The following is a 20,928-nucleotide window of genomic DNA, read 5'->3' as shown; positions in this document are numbered from 1 at the left end:
CTTATTGAGATGTGTTGCTGCCATCAATTTCAAAATGACCTCCTTTTTTATTTTCTAAAATGGTACATTTTCTCCGTTTAAGCATTTGATATGTTTTCTTTTGTTAATAATATAATGGCGCTTTTCCACTGCATAGAACCGTACCGGCTCGGCACGCTTTTGTGCTTTTCCACTGCGGTACCACATGGTATAGGGTCGGAACGGTTCGGTACGGTACGGTATAGGTTTGCTTTTCCACTGCATGGAACCGAACGGTACGGTACGGTACGGCTCTGAAAAAACAGTACCTACTCGATTGTGGTTCCAACAGGTACCAAACTGGTACCATATCCCACAATCCTTTGCATGCAGTCACTACTAGCCACTGATTGTTATCCCACCCACTTAACTTTAGTACTACTTTAGTGGAAAAGCAAACCTATACCATACCGTACCGAACCGTTCCGACACTATACCATGCGGTACCGCAGTGGAAAAGCAAACCGGGCCAAGCAGGGCCGAGTAGAGCCGAGCCGGTACTAGCCGGTACTTGCAGTGGAAAAGTGCCATTAGAGTTTATAAAGATTTGCAAATCATTGCATTCTGTGATTTGTAAGTCCTAGGTTTTTTTTTTTTTTTTTTAACCACTTCAGCCCCGGAGGATTTGGCTACTCAAAGACCAGGCCCTATTTTGGAATTCGGCACTGCATGAATTTAACGGACAATTGCGCGGTCATGCGATGCTGTACCCAAATTAAATGGACATCCTTTTTTTTCCCACAAACAGAGCTTTCTTTTGGTGGTATTTGATCACCTGTGCGATTTTTACTTTTTGCGCTATAAACAAAAAAAGCGTCAATTTAGAAAAAATAATATTTTTCACATTTTTTTTTTTTTATATGAAATTCCCCAAAAAAATGTAAAAATCAAACTTTTTTAACATTTTAGGCCAATTTGTTTTTTGCTACATATTTTCGGTAAAAAAAATCGCAATGGGCGTATTTTGATTGGCTTGCGCAAAAGTTATTGCGTTTACTAACTAAGGGAAAGATTTGTCATTTTTATTGTTTTTGGCGGCGATCTGCGATTTTTTTTTTTTTTTTTTTGCGGGACTGTGACATTGCGGCGGACAGATCGGACCCCTGACCTAACATTTTTGACACTTTTGGGAGTACCAGTGATATTACTACAGTAATCAGTGGTATACATATGCACTGTTACTGTAAAAATGACACTGGCAGGGATGGGGTTAACTTTATTAGAGATCAAGGGGTTAAGTGTGTCCCTAGGGGCGTGCTTCTAACTGTAGAGGAGCGTGGCTTTTGATGTAACCACAGAGATCTACGATCCTACCTAGCAGGATCGTATGATCTCTGCTGTTACACCAGGGAGAATGACAGGCGGCTTTGTTTACATTAGCCGCCTGCCTTTCTCCCTCTCCAGTGGGAGATCGCGAGTGGCCGGTGGACATCGGAGCCGCCGGTCACTCGCGCGGGGACCTCAGTGAACGAGCGTGGGCAGAAGCGCGCCTCCGGCAGCGCGCGCTCGCCCCCTACAGGCTCCTGGGCGAGCGACGTAGTACTACGTCACTTTGCCCAGGAGGGGCTGACCGCAGCAGTAAATGTACTTGCGGCGGTCGGCAAGTGGTTAAATAACAAACATGTTATACTTGCCTGCCCTGTAAAGTGGTTTTGCACAGAGCAGCCTGGATCCTCCTCTTCTCGGGTCCATCTTTAGCTCTTCTGTCGAGGAGTTCCCCCACAGCAAGCAGCTTGCTATGGGGGCACCTGAGCCGAGCTGCAGCTCCATGTTTCCATTCAGACACGGACCTGCCTTTTGCCTCCCCCCCCCCCTCGCTCCTGATTGGCTAACTCACTTTGATTGACAGCTGCGGGAGCCAAAGGCGCTGCTGCTGTGTCTCAGCCAGTCAGGAGGGAGAGTCCCGGATGGCCGAGGGACTTGTGGACATCGCTGGATAGAGATGGGCTCAAGTAAGTAATATGGGGTATGGGGGAGGCAGCTTCATAGTCTATTCAGAAAAAAACCTTCTGCCTTTACTTAACTCCTTTAATGTATATTTTACAACGCTCTCCAACTTTTTTGGAATTGGGGTTGTATTTATTTCAAAGCAGAGCTGCTTTTTTAAGTGGTCTTTCAGTTATTTCTTCCACACGCTGTATTTTTGCTGACTGGTATATTGACTGATGTGGGCGGCACGGGATAGTCACACAGCTTGAAAAGAGCACATGTAACCTGAGAAACATATCTTAATGCTATACAGATGGAAAAAACACCAATGAATGCATGCATTATGTATAAATGTATGCATTATAAAAACCACTAAAATAATTTTTCAATGCAACTACAATACAGTAAGTCCCTGAAGCTGCTGTGGTGTGATCCTCTTGTAACCTCATGTACAGTAAAATGCAGACGGGACAGCAGGATCGGCATTGGAAGCCAATTGGGTGTGCTGCACTTACATGTGCTGATAAGAGGAGAGCACTGAGTGAGCAGAGGAAGGAGCTCCTCTGTCAGCTGCTGCTCCCTTACCATCTGGCGACAGGTTGAGGGCAGTAAGTGGACTATATATATATATATATATATATATATATATATGGAAAAATTTCAGCCCCCCTCACCTATTTTTAACAATTTGCAGGATACATACCCCAATTCCAGATGCCTTTTAATGCTAACGTGACAATCTGCGATTGCTCTTCATCCTCCCCAGCGTTGGTGGTTCTTTCTGCTGCATAGACCAGTGCATGACATTGACACTGGTCTATGCATCCAGGAGAATGTGATGTTGCATTCTCCAGGGGGTGTGTCTGTGACACCCTAGATTTTGAGGAAATGGCTTAAATGAGGCTGTGCATCATTCAGCCCAGGGGACCAATGCTGCAGGACAGCGGGTAGTGATGGTGCTTGTAAAGGGTGGGTTTGGTTTGTTTGCCAACCAAATTTATTTAAAAAACAATAAATACTAAACATGGGCGTTGACCATAGTAGAGAAAAGTGAGCTCACTAGCCTGATTCTGCTGCCTGGAATTACATTGGAAATCACAGAACTGGATGGACGAATATGAATCTTTTTGGCAAGACTCAACTCCCAAATATGTATTTTATCTGTGTATTTAGCTGTTTGCCTGGAGTTCAGCTCTAAGCATTCCTGTCTGTCTCACTCCATTGGCTCTCTGCCACTCTCTAGTTGATAGTTTTCTAGCACTCTTATGGTACAATTTTCTTAATTCACAAAGTTTTAACACAAGGACAATGATCTCTGAATTATCAATGTGAGTTGAATTTTTAAATCTCATTCAGTAAATTTTATTGTCTGCATGAATGTAGGAGCTCATTCAGAATGCGGCTTGAGGGTGGTAAAAGCAGGTGGTTAAGGTGCAGTTTTAGTGCCCCGGACCACACACCTAAACACAGACATGCAGCCACTCAGGGCTGTACACATGCTATGGCCACAGCAAAAATTAAACCCTCTGTCGCATTCAACGGGCAGCACTGCTGCCGAAGCCATATCGTTCAAGTGAATAAGGCTGTGCTGCATCTGCAAGCAATGCACATGGTTGCAGCACAGTGTGTTGGCATCTTCAGGGTTAAGACACACAGGGAGGAAACAACATGCCACCCAGCAATGATGGCCGCATGTCAGAATGCGCCCTAAGAATACCCATCCACAATCTCATTTGTAGTTTCTAGGGACGGTAGGTTCAGTTACTGTTGGGAAACAGTATATGTAGTACTTTGGCCCATCTTCCTAGGTGCTCTGTAATGCTGGCTCTGGCTGTGTGTCGGGCAGGGCATCCCCACCTTAGCGTATAGCAACCCCGACATCGCAGCTAGCAAGGAGTGGTCTCCAGATTGCAGAACTTTGTCTGAGGCAATCATCGGCAGGAGTAGTGCAGAGGGAGGTGTGTCATGTCAGCCCACCTCTCTCTGCATTCCTCTTGCCGGTGCTTGCCTTGAGCAAGTGCTGGGAGCTGGAGACCGTTGCTTGCTGGCAAATTGGGCTTCTCCTTGCTGGCTGTGGTGATGAGCAGCCATTCTCTGAGGAAGGGTGACCTGCCCTACACCCCAGCTAGTGTTATAGGGGATCTATGCAGGTGGGAGCAAGTACTACCTGTCATTGGGACATCAGGGGCTAAATCATGGGTGTCCAACCTTTTGGCTTCTCTGGGCCACATTGAGTGTAGAGAAATTTTCTTGGGCCGCATATAAAATATATACTATTAGTTAAGGTATATAAGTAATAAAATGCTGCCGCGCCCCCGCACTAATTTAACACAACTAGAGGATGATGAAATGAAATGGAATCAGTATACAGAGGTTTACTTCTTCTGAAAGATATTAAAGGAACACTCTAACCACCATGACCACTTCAGTGATTTGAAGTGGTCATGGTGGTAGAGGAGTCAGAAACACTGCACATGCTCACCCCCCTCCCCTCAGAGGCAGCCTCTGCCTACAGTTTATTGGAAGCCGCTGTGGCCATGCCCCCGACCCGACTTCCTTCCTCCCCAGCAAAAAATAAAATTGTCAGCGGCCCCCGGGCCGCAGGTTGGACATGCCTGGGCTAAATGCTGTAAAACAAAAAAAAAAGTCTTCTTGATGTTCAGTTCACACTGCTGTGACCCTAAAGTCATGCAACTTTGCATTGTGAATTGCTTGCAACTTGATGGGACTTCACTGTGTCTTTTAATGTTTTGCGATTTAGGCTTTGCCAAATTATAACAATACAGAGTGTGGCACATAACTTAACATAATTGAACTTCCAATACCCTCAGAAGTCGCAAAGATAAGACAAAGAAAAAACAACTTCCTTGTGATTTTAACATTGCAGTCTATGGCGCTCATGCTGAAAGAAAGATGCCACTATTTTTTTTTTTTTTTTGCTACTACTTGAATTGCCACAATTAGGACTGCCCCCGTTAAAATAAATGTATTTTGACTTGTCTCGCGACTTTCTGTGCCACACCTCGCAGAGTGAGAAGTCGCAGCAGTGTGAACCAGGACTTAGAGCTTTTCAGACGAATTATACTGTTGGGCCCTGTAATCAGAAATTCAAGATTTTGTTATTGGAAATACCGTTTTGTAAAGTTTCCTTATTGTTACTTTTAAATTGTAATTATTTTATCAGCAGCTTATATTGAAAATCTATTTTTAGCAAGAAGATGATTCTCCCAGCATTGAGAAGCGAGAGGGCCATGCTACAGATGAGGAGAAACTAGCGTCAGCTCCAGCTACCAAGCAGACCGAGCCGGGGGTCAGAGGTCACCCCGAGGAAGAACAGGAGTTTTTTGAGTGTCCCAATGAGTCTGCATCAGGTACAGGTAACATTGTGGTGCTGTATGTGTTGTAGGAATGCTTTATTCCACAAATAACTCATTGCTTGCTTTTTAGGACTCGCAAAGCCTTCACCTGCAGGGGACAATAACCTACCCTCCCACGTGAGTAACTTTGTACTGTATACGTATTTTGTTATCTTCTCCGCTTCTACAATATCTATGCAAAACATGATACCAGCCACAAACTATGATTTTCAAATATATACTGTACTTCCCTGGAAACCAGAGAGGAAAACCTGCATCTAAAAGAAAGTGTTAGGCATATCAAATGTACACAGCCTAACAAAAATTCTCCCACCGCATGGGACAATGACACCACATCCTATGTCACAATGAAGGTATGTTGTATGCCCTCTCTTCACAGTGGTTGGACAGTTTGTGAGCAGCATCAGAAAGGATAGGTCATCTTTCTGCTCTCTCCTCCTGTCAGGTTGCTCCTTGTCAGTTCATTTGCAGGTAGCAAACCTGTTTGGCTTCTGGTGCTTCCCCTGCCTCACTCAGTGCAAATGCTGCTGTACATGTGATTCCAAGAGGCTGATGCCAAGCCACATTCACACACTCCTTTGGATAAAAACATAATCTAACCATTTTAATTATTAATACTGCAGATTGCATTGAGGGGTGTGTGTATAATATATACAGTATGTGTGTGTATAATAATATAATATACACACACTATATTACCAAAAGTATTGGGAGCCTGCCTTTACACACACACATGGACTTTAATGGCATTGCAGTCTTAGTCTGTAGGGTTCAAGAGTTGGCCCACCCTTCGCAGCTATAACAGCTTTAACTCTTCTGGGAAGGCCGTCCACAAGGTTTAGGAGTGTGTCTATGGGAATGTTTGACTATTCTTCCAGAAGTGCATTTGTGAGGTCAGGCACTGATGTTAGACGAGAAGGCCTGGCTCACAGTCTCCGCTCTAATTCATCCCAAAGGAGTTCTAACGGGTTGAGGTCAGAACTCTGTGCCGGCCATCCCAAACTCGCTCATCCATGTCTTTATGGACCTTGCTTTGTGCACTGGTGCGCAGTCATGTTGGAACAGGAAGGGGCCATCCCCAAATTGTTCCAACAAAGTTGGGATCATGAAATTGTCCAAAATGTCTTGGTATGCTGACGCCTTAAGAGTTCCCTTCACTGAAACTAAGGACCAAGCCCAACCCCTAAAAAACAACCCCACACCATAATATCCCCTTTTACCTAATGATTTGGACCAGTGCACAAAGCAAGGTCACAAAAAAACATGGATAAGCGAGTTTGGGGTGGAGGAACTTAACTGGCTTGCCTTCAACCCGATAGAAAAACCTTTGGAATGAATTTGAACGCTGACTGCGAGCCAAATCGGTGCCTGACCTCACAAATGTGCTTCTGACCACACCCCTAAACCTTGCGGATAGCTTTCTAGAAGAGTTGAAGCTGTTATAGCTGCAAAGGGTGGGCCAACTCCATAGTGAACCTTACGGACTAAGACTGGGATGCCACCACTAAAGTTCATGTGCGTGAAAAGGGAGCCGCCGCAATACTTTTGACAATACATTATTTATATATAATATATATATATATATATATATATATATATATATATATATATATATATATATATATATATATATATATATACAGGGCTTTTTTTCAGCAGGAACGCAGTTCCGGCACCTCTAGCACTGAATGCATGAAATGGCAAGGGGTGTTAAGGTGTGATTGAGGATCTATTGTTGCTGGTGTTAATTTGTTGCTGGGAAGGATCTACTATAGAGGGAGGAGTCAACTGTTGGCTGCTGGAGGGTCTATTGATGCTGGCTTCTAGGAGATCTATTGTTGCTGGAGGGGTCTATTAATGCTTTGATGGATCCATTGTTGCTGGGGGGGTACTTTGCTGTGGGGGGGGGGGGTCTTTTGTTGCTGGGGAAAACTATTGTTGAAAAGGGGGTGTATTGTTGCTGGATGCAGGGGATATATTTAATGATTTATCAATAAAAAAATCCATAAAATCACTACAAAATGATGCTTGGTGGAACTGGGAGGTGGATAGAGGGAGTAATCAAGGGATGGTGCTCAGAGGTTGGTAGAGGCGGAGACCAGGGGTGGCTTGAAAGGGGAGTTCCTGCACCTTTTCTCTGAGAAAAAAAGCCCTGTGTGTATATGTATATGTATATATATATATATATATATATATATATATATATATATATATATATATATATAAAAAAATCTGTCTGGATGCCTGGAGTTTGGGTTGAGGGCCTGTTTACATGAATGCATTGTGATAAAATCCATTACTGCGGTGTTGTTCTGTTCATTTTAAATGTCGCCCCAATGTGCTAGAGCAGGGATCCTCAAACTACAGCCCACCATCTGTTGCTGAACTACACATCCCATGAGGCATTGTAAAACTCTGACATTCAGACATGACTATGCATGATGGGAATTGTAGTTCCCGAACAACTGGAGGGCCATAGTTTGAAGACCATGTGCTAGGGTAAATAATCTGTGATGCAGCAGGGGGGTCACGTCAGATTTTCTTTTTATCTGCCCTAACACAACGCATGGTAATGCACAACATAATGCTTGTTCATCTATTTATTACAGCTACTTATAGTGCCATCCAATTTACGTAGCGCTTTACATATATATTGTACAATCACATCAGCCCCTGTCTTCAAGGAGCTTACAATCTAATGTCCCTAACTCACATTCACATACAAACATACTAGGGCCAATTAAACTATCAGCATGTCTGTGGGAGGAAACCGGAATAGCGGGAGGAAACCCACACAGGCAAAGGGAGTACATGCAAACTCCAGTCAGGTAGTGCTGTGGCTGAGATTTGAACCAACAACCCCAGTGCTGCCAGGTGGAAGTGCTAACCAGTTAGCCACGTTCATGGCTAGCTGTAAGGAGCTTTCTGCTTTCAACGAATGTTCGATCCCTCCGCTTACTGGTCTAAGAGGAATACTTGTCTTTTGGGGGCACCACGCTGTTGGAAAAGGCCCATAACTACTGACATGCTTGTTCTGATCCAAACCATGTCATTCCTAAATTCCATATTTCATAAATGGAAGAGCATTTAATCCTAAAAGTGGAGAACCCATTTTTTCAGTTTCAAACAATAGAGGACAATTCTACTACACACACATGACAAGCATAGGGGGTCAGTGTAACATCATATGTTTATACCAGCACCCAGTGCATCACTTAGGCATTTTTAGGCTCTAAGGCCTTGTTCACGTGGGGTGTATGTATGCATTCTTCCCACACACACACACACACACACACACACAGAAGCTGTACCCCTTCTCTATTCTATCTGTATTGAAATAGAAAGTTTAGGTTGGTGTTGGGAATGGGATATACCTGTAAATTATAAGGGACTTTTCCCTAGGTAGACACTGCCCTCTGGTGGAATTTTTTGGGATCTGCCTTTCTTAAATTCTGCTCAGACATTGTTGGGTTTGGTGAAGACCATAGGAATCTATATGTCATCTGTGAAGACTATCCCAATCTATTAAAGAGTGTTAAGCCTGGTACACACTGCTATTTTTTTTTTTTTTTTTTGTTAAGCTCAGCAAGCTGAATGAAAAAAAAATGACAGATCGCTGTACCAACACAAGCAATGTTAGTGCAGTGATCTCCCCCGCCGTGCTATAATATTCTGATAGTGGAACTTCTTACAATAGATCACAGCCATTGGCTGCCAGTGCTGATCGGATGCTAGTTTTCCAGCATCTCCGTTTTGACTAAAGTCAGTCATTAGATCGGCTTTCGTCAGACAGACAGCTGTACACAATGACTGAATGTTGCAGATTTTCAGCCTTTGTGTACACAGCATAAGTTGCAGCACAAAGTTTAGTAAAATTTAGTTTAACAATGAGGTTTGTTAAGGTTTTCAGAGACAAAAAGAGAATACAATCAACATTGAATGGTAGCGACAGACAGATCCAATGCCACTGATCCTGTACCATACAGAATACATCAACAGTAGAACAAAATGGGAAACAAGAGGTTACTACTGGCAAACGTTCTTCACACAGAGAAACAAGGGGATAAGTTAACTTCTAGGTTACATACTAGACTGGGCCAGAAAATAAATGAGCCAAGTAACTTGGCTCACCTACTATGCGCATCCGCATACATAACCTCCTAACTGAGGGAGAATGATCACACATTCCAAATAGAAGAAGCAGACATCCCCCTAAAACTAATAGGGACATTATGCAGTAGAGAGAATAGAAAGAAAGAACTGAAGAAAAAAAATAAGTAAACCGGATTCCCTGCGTGCCCCCCCCCCCCCCCCGCACCGGGGACTTGCCTAAGCAGAACCAACCTGGGGATCTCCTGTAAGATAATTCTTCCAGGGGTCCAGGATTTCGCAAAAAGTTTACCCACTCATTCAAAATGGCCGAAAGGTGTTCATTTACCATAATCCAAGAGAGTTTCGCCTTAAGGAAATAAAAGGGTGTGATCACTGACCTCCATGATCTGGCATTCCTAATCCTTGCTGCCACAATCCTGAAAGAATTAAATATTTTGGAATGTCTTGGGCATTCTTTACTGGGCTTCTCAATAATGCTAGTTTCGGGGACTTTTGCAAATTAATTTACCTATAACTGGCTTCTTGCTGGAGGCTGCCATTTTGCTGAAGCCCATATACAGCAGTAAATCATAAAGTGGAAATAAACCCATTGATTTAATGGTTTTCAAAAACCGTTACATTCCTGGAATGCCAGGTTTTCGAATTGTCACATTTGCTTGTGTCCTCAACCAAACTGTCAAATCATCAAATGGGTGGTGTCATAACTGATCACATGTGCAGCGCCATGGCAGGTGCAGTTTAAACAGAAGCAGCTTCCTAGGTTGTAAAGGATAGGAGGGTTTATTTCTACTTTAATAGGCCGTACACAATCGCATGATCCAAAAATCGTACGACTTATCCTGTTTTTTTTTTTTGGTTGCTATTATTATTATACAGGATTTATATAGCGCCAACAGTTTGCGCAGCGCTTAACAAAATGAAGGCAGACATTACAGTTACACTACAATTTGGAACAAAAGGAATCGGAGGGCCCTGCTCGTTAGAGCTTACAATCTAAAAGGGAGGGTCAATTGATATAAAAGGCAATAGCTGTGGGGGATGAGCTGATGGAGCAAGTGAAACAGTGTTATTAGTTAGTAGCCGGGTAGGCTTCTTTAAAGAGAAGGGTTTTCAGGGATCGTCTAAAGATGGATAGATTAGGGGACAGTTGGACAGATTGGGGTAGAGAGTTCCAAAGAATGGGAGAAGCTCTGGAGAAATCCTGGAGGCGAGCATGGGAAGAGGTGACAAGGGAGCTAGAGAGCAGGAGGTCTTGGGAGGACCGAAGAGAGTGGCTTGGTTGATATTTTGAGATCAGGTTAGTGATGTAGCTGGGGGCAGAGTTGTGGATGGCTTTGTAAACTATTGTTAGCACTTTGAATTTTATTCGTTGGGTGAGTGGAAGCCAATGAAGGGATTGGCAGAGAGGGGTGGAGGACACTGAACGGTTGGTAAGGTGGATAAGTGTTGCAGCAGCATTCATTATGGATTGAAGGGGGGATAATCTATGTAAGGGTAATCCAATGAGGAGGGAGTTGCAATAGTCGAGGCGAGAGATAACCAGGGCGTGAATTAAAAGCTTGGCAGTGTCATTGGTTAAAAAGGGCCGTATGCTAGCGATGTTGCGGAGGTTAAGGCGGCTTGATTTGGACAGGGATTGGATGTAAGCCTGAAAGGACAGTGCAGAGTCCAGGGTTGCTAGTACGTTCTCAAATATATCACAAATGGAAGAGGTTACTAACAATATGAATTTTTTCGTACAATACTACAATAGCTTCCTGTATGCCTAACCACATAACATGTGAGGTGAGGGGAAATGATGTAATGTGCGAATGACCCCTCTCGCCACGCCTTGAGCACCTTTGTTCGGAGCTATTTGGTATTTTCGTGTCCTTCGTGTCCGTTCATGTTTACTCACTCGTTCTGCACGGCTTTTTTTTTTTTTGATATACGCTTGCTTGATCAGATAATTTCGAATCAACTGTCGGGATTGGCTCTTGCAATCTGTGTACTAACGATCCGATTATCGTACCATAGAGGAAAGTGCAGATTTACAGGGAACACCCTCACTTGCCTCCACCAATGTGCCGGGAATAATATAGCTGAATTTCCGACTCAACAGAAATCAATGCCTTCCCACTTTTTTGATTAATTTCATCCTTTACAGATTTCTATACTGGCACTGATACGAGCAGGGAGGGAGGGGGAGAGGAGGACAGTGCAGGGCTGCGGATGACGGAGGCACGTAAACTGACCATGGTGTCAGGGCTCAGCAGCCATGATATAACGTGGTCAGTTTACAGGGGGAGGGCAGGATCAGCAAGGTATTGCAGGTGATACGGGGGCCTAATTACACAGCTCAAGCACTGTGCTGTAGTGTTTTATAAAGAAAATGCCTTTTTTTCCGTGTATTTCAGAGCGATTTCTGGCGTTCACATGATTGGCCAACTCTCCCTTTCTCTTTCTCCTCTCCTCCTGACTGAGGTCAGTGGGGGAATCTCGGCCCCTCCTGCTGCATCTGTCAGATGGGGAGAGGAGAGCGTCAGCAGGTCACGTGATCGATGGGAATCGCTCTGAAATACGGTAAAGAAGGCATTTTTTTTTTTTTTTCATAAAACACAGACAGGAGCACTTGTCTTTAGGACACAGAGAGGATTATATGAAGCAGTCAAAGTGGATTAACAACCACTTTAATGTAGGCCAGAGTATGGAGTAAGCATGGAGCAATATCTGCTCTCCCCTATAACTGGGGCCCCTTAAAGTTCTGATTTAATGTCCACCCAGCTACTTTTTTTATAAACACTGTATGTGATGAGCGCTCCCAGGAAATTGTATGTCCTGCTTGTGTCATTGCTTGTCCCACAAGTCTGCCCTGAGCTACAAGACAAATGACAGAGCTTTCATTTTTCTTGCAATCCTAAACATTCCCAGTGGGCCCTGTGGGTACCGCACATGTGCATTGTGGCCTCCTCCATTCTCTAGCTTGGTTTATACTCTTCTAGATGGCCGTGCCTTCCATTTTAATGAAGGAGGCAGTATCTGATTGATGTTTTTTTAGAAAAGGCTGTGGGGTGTTGGGTAGGACTCCACAGTAGGCATAAGTGTTTTTCTCTGTGGGTTACACAAAGAGTGGGAGGGAGAGCTTTACGAATGGATACGTTTTTCTTTAAGATTTTGCTATGCAGAAGTGGCACAAAAAACTGGGATCTACAAAGAATCTGTCACAGGGGAAGGGTTTTTTTTATTGCTGTGTTTTACAGTGAGAGTTCAATTACAGAACAAAAAGATCCACAAATCCCATAATCCAAACTCTCCCTGTGCAGTATATTATGGAGGTCTGTCAGCAGGTGGCAGCAGATGAGAGTTTATTAATAGAATTCATGAGCACACATTGCACTGATTGCCTCCTTTTGAGACCACATTTTTTTAAAATGAATTTTAAGCAGTCTTTAACGTTTATTTGTTAGTACATACATTTCCTTTATTGAATTCTAGCTTAATGCTGATATTTTGGTTTGATATGGCAGTCAGATTTCTGTGCCTAAATTCCCAGGTCTACCCACCTGCCATGGTCATTATGAACATTACGAATAAGAGTTCTTTGTGGCCCTAAACATCCAGTGTGTTTTGGATTTTTCTATGTAGTACTGTGATTTGTTAGGGATGTGATACCTATATAAATGACCAGTCTAATCGTAGCCATGAGATATAAGAATGTAGAGGGGTCAGAGCAAGTATTCCAGAGAAGATCTTTCACCACTTAAAGTGTCAGGATGTATTAAAAGCTATGGGGTGGTTCCGGCCATCACTAAAATATCAGTTTGGGGTGTGTCTGAGATGTCCGTTCTTCTGATTCATTATTGAATAGCTGAACAACACACTCACCTAATAGGCCTTTGGAATGTAAGGGGTCTCTCTAATTCTGACCTGGCAAATTAGTTTTCTTTAAACACCCAGTTGAATTAAAGGTCAACTTGACATTTCTATTATTTTTAAATTAGTGATTTTAGTAGCAAGATATCTCTGCCAGAATTCCTACTGCTACTCAATTGCCATGGATGTTATAAAGCCAATTGCCATGGATGTCATTAAAGTATTATGGCCCTTTCACACAGGTGGACCGATTCGGGTCTGCCTGTCCAATTTCAGGCAGATCTGATTGGACCCTCTAGTCTCCTCTATGGAGCAGTGGGTGTCAACGGACATGTGTTCATTGACATCCAATCCAATCTTCTCCTCTAAAAACAGATGGATGGAGATCTATTCCCCATCCATCTGGCAGATCAGATCAAATGGCAGTCAGGTGTAAACGGACAGGCAGTCTTCTTACATCCGACTACCCATAGAGGAGAGCGGGCTTAGCCACTGTGCATAAGCAGAGCTGACATGTACCAGCCAACAACCTCTCGGCAGGGATAAGTGGACTAATTGCCAACGGAGTCCGCCCCGTGTGTAAGGGGCCTTATACTTAACGCACAACTTAACGTTCAGATAAAATCAGCTAACTACAATTCCAAAACAAAAAGTTTTCAAAGTCTTAAAGTTTGTTTTCTTTAGAAACCAGACATGCCTCAGGAAAGAAAACCTGTCTCATGCCAGGAGACTATGCGTGGAAGCAGCAGTCTCTCTGCATAGGTTTGAAATGCCCCCCCCCCCTGCGGAGTCAGAGTTGTAGCTCTACAATCAGCACATTTCATACTGCCTGTTGACACAAGGTACCTCTGCAGAGACAACTGCTTTCACACAGATATTAGAGTCCTTTTCTACAGCATCCCGGCAGGGGACAGGCTTTTCTACTCATGATGTGGCTACATGGCTCTTTTGACAAGCAAGAGAATGATCTTTTAAGATTCATACATATATGAACCGAGGAGAAAAGAGGAGCTTTCAGTTTTGACACCAACCAAGCTGCCTCAAGCACCAGGTTTGGATGATTTTAAAGCCGAGTTTCACCCAAAAGTGGACTCCTCACCCCCTTACATTCCACATTTTGGGATGTCATTTTTTGATGAAGAAATGCAGATATCCCTAATAGCTGCACATAGAAGCAAACGCACTTGTGGAGGTGTATGGCAACCTCAGCCTGAGCTCACTTGAGAGGCAAGCCCCCAGCGCATTTCACTCCACCCCTCTGAGCAGAATTATGGGGGTTGCCATACACCTCCACGAGCGGGTTTACTTCAATGTGCGGCTATTAGGGATATCTACATTTCTTCAAAAGGACGTTTGGAGCACTCACAGCAGTGGACCAGGACCAGCACCCCTTCCCAAGACTGAGCGGCTCGCACATGAGGTTTTTGGTTTACTTGGGATGATTTTACTTCTCTTGGTTTTGTATTGCATGCACCATGCCAAGTCTTGGAATGACATTCATTTTCTGAATAACCTTTTACCTGGAGGTGTTTGGAGTGGCAATGTTTAAAGACCAAAGTGTATACTGTAAGTGCACAATGAAGCTGACATATTCACCTATCGTTAAAAAAAATCAAATTTCCCTTGAATTGGGGGGACGCATGTCATTGTTCCCAAATCACATTGTTTAAGTAACAAACATCTTAAGGCTGTCCATAGGCGGAGCGATTTTCTTTCCTGCAACCTCAGGAGCCATTGTGTTCTCCTGGTGGAGAGGTGGGGGAAGCCATCCTCACTGGGAGAACACAGTGATTATTGCTAGAGACTAGCAATAATTGCATGTAAAATCTGACAGGCTGGTTGTAATCGATCGATCACATTGTACCCAATCAATCATTCAGCCCGCCCATAAATGGTTCAAATCTCGGCCAGTTCCTGCTGAACCGGCTGAGATTCGAACCGTCTATGGCCGGCTTTAGGGCGCTTTCCCACTGCCTTCTTTCAGTCTATCGGCAGCACGCCTGCAGCGCAGTCTACCCGCAGTTTTCGTGTGGGTTTCCTGGGCTTTCCTATAGACTTCTACTATGTTCTGTGTTTTCTGGTGCATTTTCTAAAAGCACACCAAAGGTGCCGCATGCACGTGGCAATTTGATGGAGTGATCAAACTGTCAAAGACAGTGATCAAACTTTCAAAGACCTAAAGTTATTGTTTTTACTGACCCGCAGGGAGATGGAATCGAAACTTCTCATTGGCTTTGGGACAGCAGCCATTGGCTCCCACTGATGTCGGTCACAGCCAGTGAGGAGGAAGTGGGGTCAAGCCATGCTCTCTATGTCTTATGGACACACAAAGCGGGGCTCGGGAGACGCACGAGTGTTCCCAGAGCAAGCGGCGTGCTGTTGTGGGCACTCGGCCCAAGGGAGGGGTCAGGACTCGGAGCACTGGCGAGGGACCGAAGAAGAGAAGCATCAGAGCTGCTCTGGGCAAAACCATTGTACACAGCCATAAGTAAAATGAAACATTAGAATCTGGAAGCTTGGTTTAGTTATTTTTCAGAGAGTGATCAGTTAAATGGAAATCGCTTTATTAGTGCGCATTGGTATATAAAATATATTGGGGTGTATATAGTTTATAAATGTATTTCTGGCAGCCATATCTGCCCATTACATGGCCCTGGCTCAGTAGTACCGCACAGGGGCTTTTATCACTCTCTCAGTTCCGACCTGAATAAAATCAGTTGACTTTCTAGAAGAATACCATGTCTGATCATTTTAAAGGATAAGTTCACCTTTTGGGGCAGAAATTACATTTTCATAATAAATAGAAGCATTTTCTAATGCCATTTCTGGTCCAGTCATCCCAATGTGCTTTTCTCACACTTACCTTATCTACAGGAGGTTTAAATCTTGTCTGTTTTTATTTAAATTTTTAAAATGATTTTCAGATTCCATCACTTCCTGTAGATCATCTATCTGCATTCACTTCCTGTAGGTCGTCTCCCAGAAACCTTCACTTCCTTCTTGCAATATTGAAGAGGGTGTGATTGGGTAAAAAAGAAAAGGTTTGGCGTTTCGCGTTAAATTTATCGCTTACTCAAACCTCAAATGAAGTTTGAGTAAGCACTGAATTTAGCACAAAACGTGTCACCTTTTAACCACTTTGCGACCGCCCACCGCAGATATACTGCGGCAGGAAGCCGCTCCTGGGCAAAGTGACGTAGGTATACTTCGCTCGCTTTCAGGAGGCCAGGGGGTGAGCGCGCGCCGGTGCGCTCCCGCTTGTCAGCGGGGAAGCCGATGTATGTGTCGGGCGGCTCTGATTGCCGCCGGACACCCGCGATCATTCCCTGCTGAGAGAGGAGGATGGGCAGCTGTTGTAAACACTGCTGATCGTTCTTCTCCCTGGAATGATCATAGATATATCACGTCTCTATGGTCATTTCAGAAGCCCTGCCCCCCCACAGTTAGAATCACTCCCCTAGGCTCACATTTAACCCCTTGATCACCCATAATGTTAACCCCTTCCCTGCCAGTGTCAATATTAGGCCTCATGTACACTGCTACTTGTAAACGGACGTTTAGGAGCATTTGGGCGTTTTTTTCAGAAGTCCCTGAACCCTCCTCTGTTATCTTATCTGTCCATGTACACTGAGCCGTTTACAGTCATTTAGAGGCAGTTGAGTTCAGTGTTGTTTTTTAAAAAGCAAATATTTGCGCTCAGGATGTTCAGAACGTGTGTTTACCGGCGTTTCAAACGCAAAACGCGACCGAGCGCTTGTGTTTTTCCATTTTAAAGGGGAATGATTTTTTTTACCTTTAAAAAAGTATCTGAGCGCAAACGCCCGCTAAATGCCGCTAAACGCGGCTGCAAACGCGACACAACGGACGTTTTAAACGTCCTTTACATAGCTGTAAAATTCCAGTGTTCAAAGGACTTTTTAAAACGTCCCGTGTACATTTAGCCTTACAGTAACAGTGCATATTTTTTAGCAATGATTACTATAGTAATCTTACTTGGTCCCCCTAAAAGTGTCAAAAATATCAGTCAGGGGTCCAATCTGTCCGCCGCAATGTTGCAGTCCCGCAAAAAATCGCAGATTGCCGCCATTACTAGTAAAAGAAAAAAAAAAACAATAAAAATTGCATAAATCTTTCCTGTAGTTAGTAAATGCGATAACTTTTGCACAAACCAATCAAAATACGCTTATTGCGATTTTTTTTTTTTTTTTTTTAACAAAAATATGTAGCAGAAAACAAATTGGCCTTAAATGTTAAAAATTTAGATTTTACATTTTTTTTTTTTTTTTTTGAGAATGTCGTATAGCAGAATGTGAAAAATACAGTTTTTTTTTTTTTTTTTTCAAAATTGTCGCTCTTTTTTTGTTTATAGTGCAAAAAATAATAATTTTTTTTTGGTATAGCGTCGCACGACCGCGCAATTTTCCGTTAAAGTACCGCAGTGCCGAATTGAAAATAGGGCCTGGTCATTAAGAGTGCAAATCCTTCCAGTCTTAAAGTGGTTAATGTTTCTTTCTTACCTGTGATATCATTTTAATGCTTCAATAAAGAGGAGTGGAGCAATATTCATGGCTTGTGCATGTTAGTGTATACAAAGTAATCAGGTCTCACGGCTTACATAAATTCTGGCTAAATATTTCTCCTCTATGGGCAGCCTTAATGAAAATAGTAGAAAACCCTTCCCATCAGCCCACTAAACTAAATCTAGCTGACACAAAATCTCAGTGTTTCCAATCTGCCTCCAGGTTTTTTCAGGGGCCTGAGAAGTGCTAGAGAGGTTTTCAGTCCAATGGTATATATAGTGTATATTGCTTGCCATAGCAGATTAGAGCTGATTAGAAGACTCAGCAATAGCTAGGACACGTTTAAAGAGGATGATCCCTTCAAGGTCACTAGGGGAGAGGATAGAGCTTAGCTCAGGAGCTGTAGACTGTGGAACTGATATTGTCATATAACTCTAGTGCACATACAATTATCACCCCCAGAAAATCTGAATTCTTTTAGAATAGATGTTTAATCTACACTATATTACCAGAATATTCTGACGCCTGCCTTTACACACACATGCACTTTAATAGCACCCCACTCTTAGTCCGTAGGGTTCGATATTGAGTTGGCCCACCCTTTGCAGCTATAACAGCTTCAACTCTTCTGGGAAGGCTGTCCACAAGGTTTAGGAGTGTGTCTATGGGAATGTTTGACCATTCCTTCAGAAGCCTATTTGTGAGGTCAGGCACCGATGTTGGACGAAAAGGCCTGGTTTGCAGTCTTCACTCTAATTCATGCCAAAGGTGTTCTATCAGGTTGAGGTCAGGACTCTATGCAGGCCAGTCAAGTTCCTCCACCCAAAACACGCTCATCCATGTCTTTATGGACTTAGCTTTGTGCACTGGTCCAAATCATTTGGTGTAGGTTATACCACGATACTCACCAGTTGTTGGACCTTCCAAATAAATGTGTATTTGTACATGTTATTTATAATACTGTGATTTGTGCAATATAAATTGTTCTGGACAGTGTAGCTGGATATTATAACTCCACCTATATGTGATTTTTCAGGTTTTGGAGTGTGTTAAAATGGTTGTAAACCCTCACAAATACCCAATGAAGAGACTATCATGAGGTGATACACAGAGATCAAACAAAACCTCCTACATATGTTGTACATGTTTATCTGCAGTCTTCTCTTCTCTACATTCCTTCAAAGTGCTGAATTTTTTAAGCTCGTCTGAAAGTTCAGAAAAACGCCTATAGTGCTGACTTCCATATGTCTATAGGACACAGTATTGACATGGAGGTCCGCAGCAACCAATGAGCATTGTAGGGTAGGGGACACAAGAGGCCAATACTCTGGAAAGCATTTGTTTTCCAGCAGACTTCCATTTTTTGGAAATAATTTTGGTGTCTAGTGGTGTAAACAGCAGAAAGTTTTTATAGAGGTTGTATACCCTTACATATACCCAGTGAAGTGACTATCCTCAGGTGATACACAAAGACTAAACAAACCCTCTTACATAAGTTGTGTCTGTTTATCTGCATTCTTTCTCCTTTACAGAGGTTCAAAGTCCAAGAATTTATACAGCTTTTCTCCGCTCTGAAAAGCAGGAGGTGGAGAGCTGAAGTTACACTCTGCAGAGCTCAGTGAAGAGAACTTTGAGAGCTGATTGGAGGGAAGGGACACCCCCCCCCCCCCTCCACACAGCACACAGGAACAGAGCTGAGGCTGTCATTCAGCTGGGGATCCCTCCCTTGTCACCTTTATTTCTCTTGGTGTCAGGAGAAATTGCCAAGTGATTCATGCTGTTAGCAGAGGGATGAAGCAGCAGCTAGAAATGACACTTGGTGCTTTTAAATGAGACAAGGACACACTGTAGAGGGATATGCTTTCTTCATATTAAATATCTGAGGTTTACAAACACTTCAAATTAAACCCTTTGTTTCTTACATCCTCAGGGATCTGTCTGCAGTCTGTCTCCCCTTTCTCCTGTCATTGTGAAGTATAGTACAGTTCTTCTGCTCCCTTACCTAATTTTAGACTCAAAATGAGCAGAAATGCATAATAGCAGGGAGATCTTATTGCCTGGGTCCATCAAATCTCTTCCAGCCCATACCTGAAATATCTGTACAGTCATTACAAACTGTGATTAATGACTAACATGAGATCCATGAGAACATGTCCTGGAGCCATTCCTTTTTATGATTTATATGAGCCACTTGGAGATTGGGTATATGTGTGGCCCCTGGTGCCCAGACAATGGTTTTCCATAGCTGGTCAGCCCGGTTGAATCTTCCCTGTTGTTGTTCTCACTCGGCTTTTTATCAGAAATGTGCCCAAGGATCCACTTTAAAGCCTTTTACCTCTAGCACCCAAGGACCGGTCCATCCGTAAGTTCTAATCTTGAGTTCTATGAGTAGAGGGAGTGAAATGGGACTCTTATGTCTCTGCAGAGAAGCAGCTCGGTCAGCTTAGAGAGTCAGAACCCTGTGGATGCCAACTATCTGAGAGATCGGGCAGCTGTACTCGCTCTTATTAGAGAGGAGGTAAAGCTATGTCTTGGGCTGTTACGGTTGTCCTAGTTGTCCATGCATAGTAACCATGAGTGTCCATCCATACAACAACATCTTTGCTTTCATTATTAGATGTGCAGAATTATTATTGTGTCAAAAGTCCGTGCTCTCTTTATGGAAATCAGTTTGCAATAATGTTTTGTGTTTGGGAAGGTGGAGGTGGCCATAAAATTGGATCCACCAAAAACGGATATCTGGAAATCCAACTACCCACCTTATTTCTCCTTGGGATTTCCATTAGAGATGTCCGCACAATAAGGATGCTCTCACGCTGTTGGATCTGTCATTTTGTTTTCCTTGACTGTAATTAAGACAGCAAAAGTAGCGAGACACTTGTAGTTAGAAAATCTCACTCCTGGAGTCCCGCCAACATCCTGACCCATTGAATTATTTTAAAAAAGGCTATTAACGTTTTTTAACCACTTGCCGACTGCCTAACTACTATCTACGTCGGCAGTCAGCCTCTCACTGGCAAAGTGACGTAGTACTACGTCGCTAGCCTGTGAGGCTCCAGGGAGCAATCGCGCGCCGCTGGAGGCGCGCTCCCGCTCGCTCACGGACCCCCCCGCGTGTG

The 20,928-nt window shown here is 43.4% G+C and overlaps 1 protein-coding gene across 4 annotated transcripts in view; it reads left to right on the top strand.

Annotated features, from left to right (window-relative positions):
* Positions 1-20,928, top strand: part of TACC1 (transforming acidic coiled-coil containing protein 1) — a 184,773-nt gene that overhangs the window by 146,605 nt on the left and 17,240 nt on the right. For 3 of the 4 annotated variants that reach the window (XM_082255222.1, XM_082255220.1, XM_082255221.1), the window contains 3 exons: positions 5,159-5,318; positions 5,395-5,441; positions 20,235-20,327. In XM_082255222.1, the coding sequence (XP_082111348.1) occupies positions 5,159-5,318; positions 5,395-5,441; positions 20,235-20,327 (300 nt within the window). The remainder of the gene's footprint in view (positions 1-5,158; positions 5,319-5,394; positions 5,442-20,234; positions 20,328-20,928) is intronic. The other variant, XM_082255223.1, reaches the window with a different exon arrangement.

Source organism: Pelophylax lessonae (assembly GCF_965119305.1).
Source record: "Pelophylax lessonae genome assembly, chromosome: 4".
NCBI classification, from domain to species: Eukaryota; Metazoa; Chordata; class Amphibia; order Anura; family Ranidae; genus Pelophylax; species Pelophylax lessonae.
The sequence above is the reverse complement of the archived record's forward strand: the minus strand, read 5'-3'. Positions and strand labels throughout refer to the sequence as shown.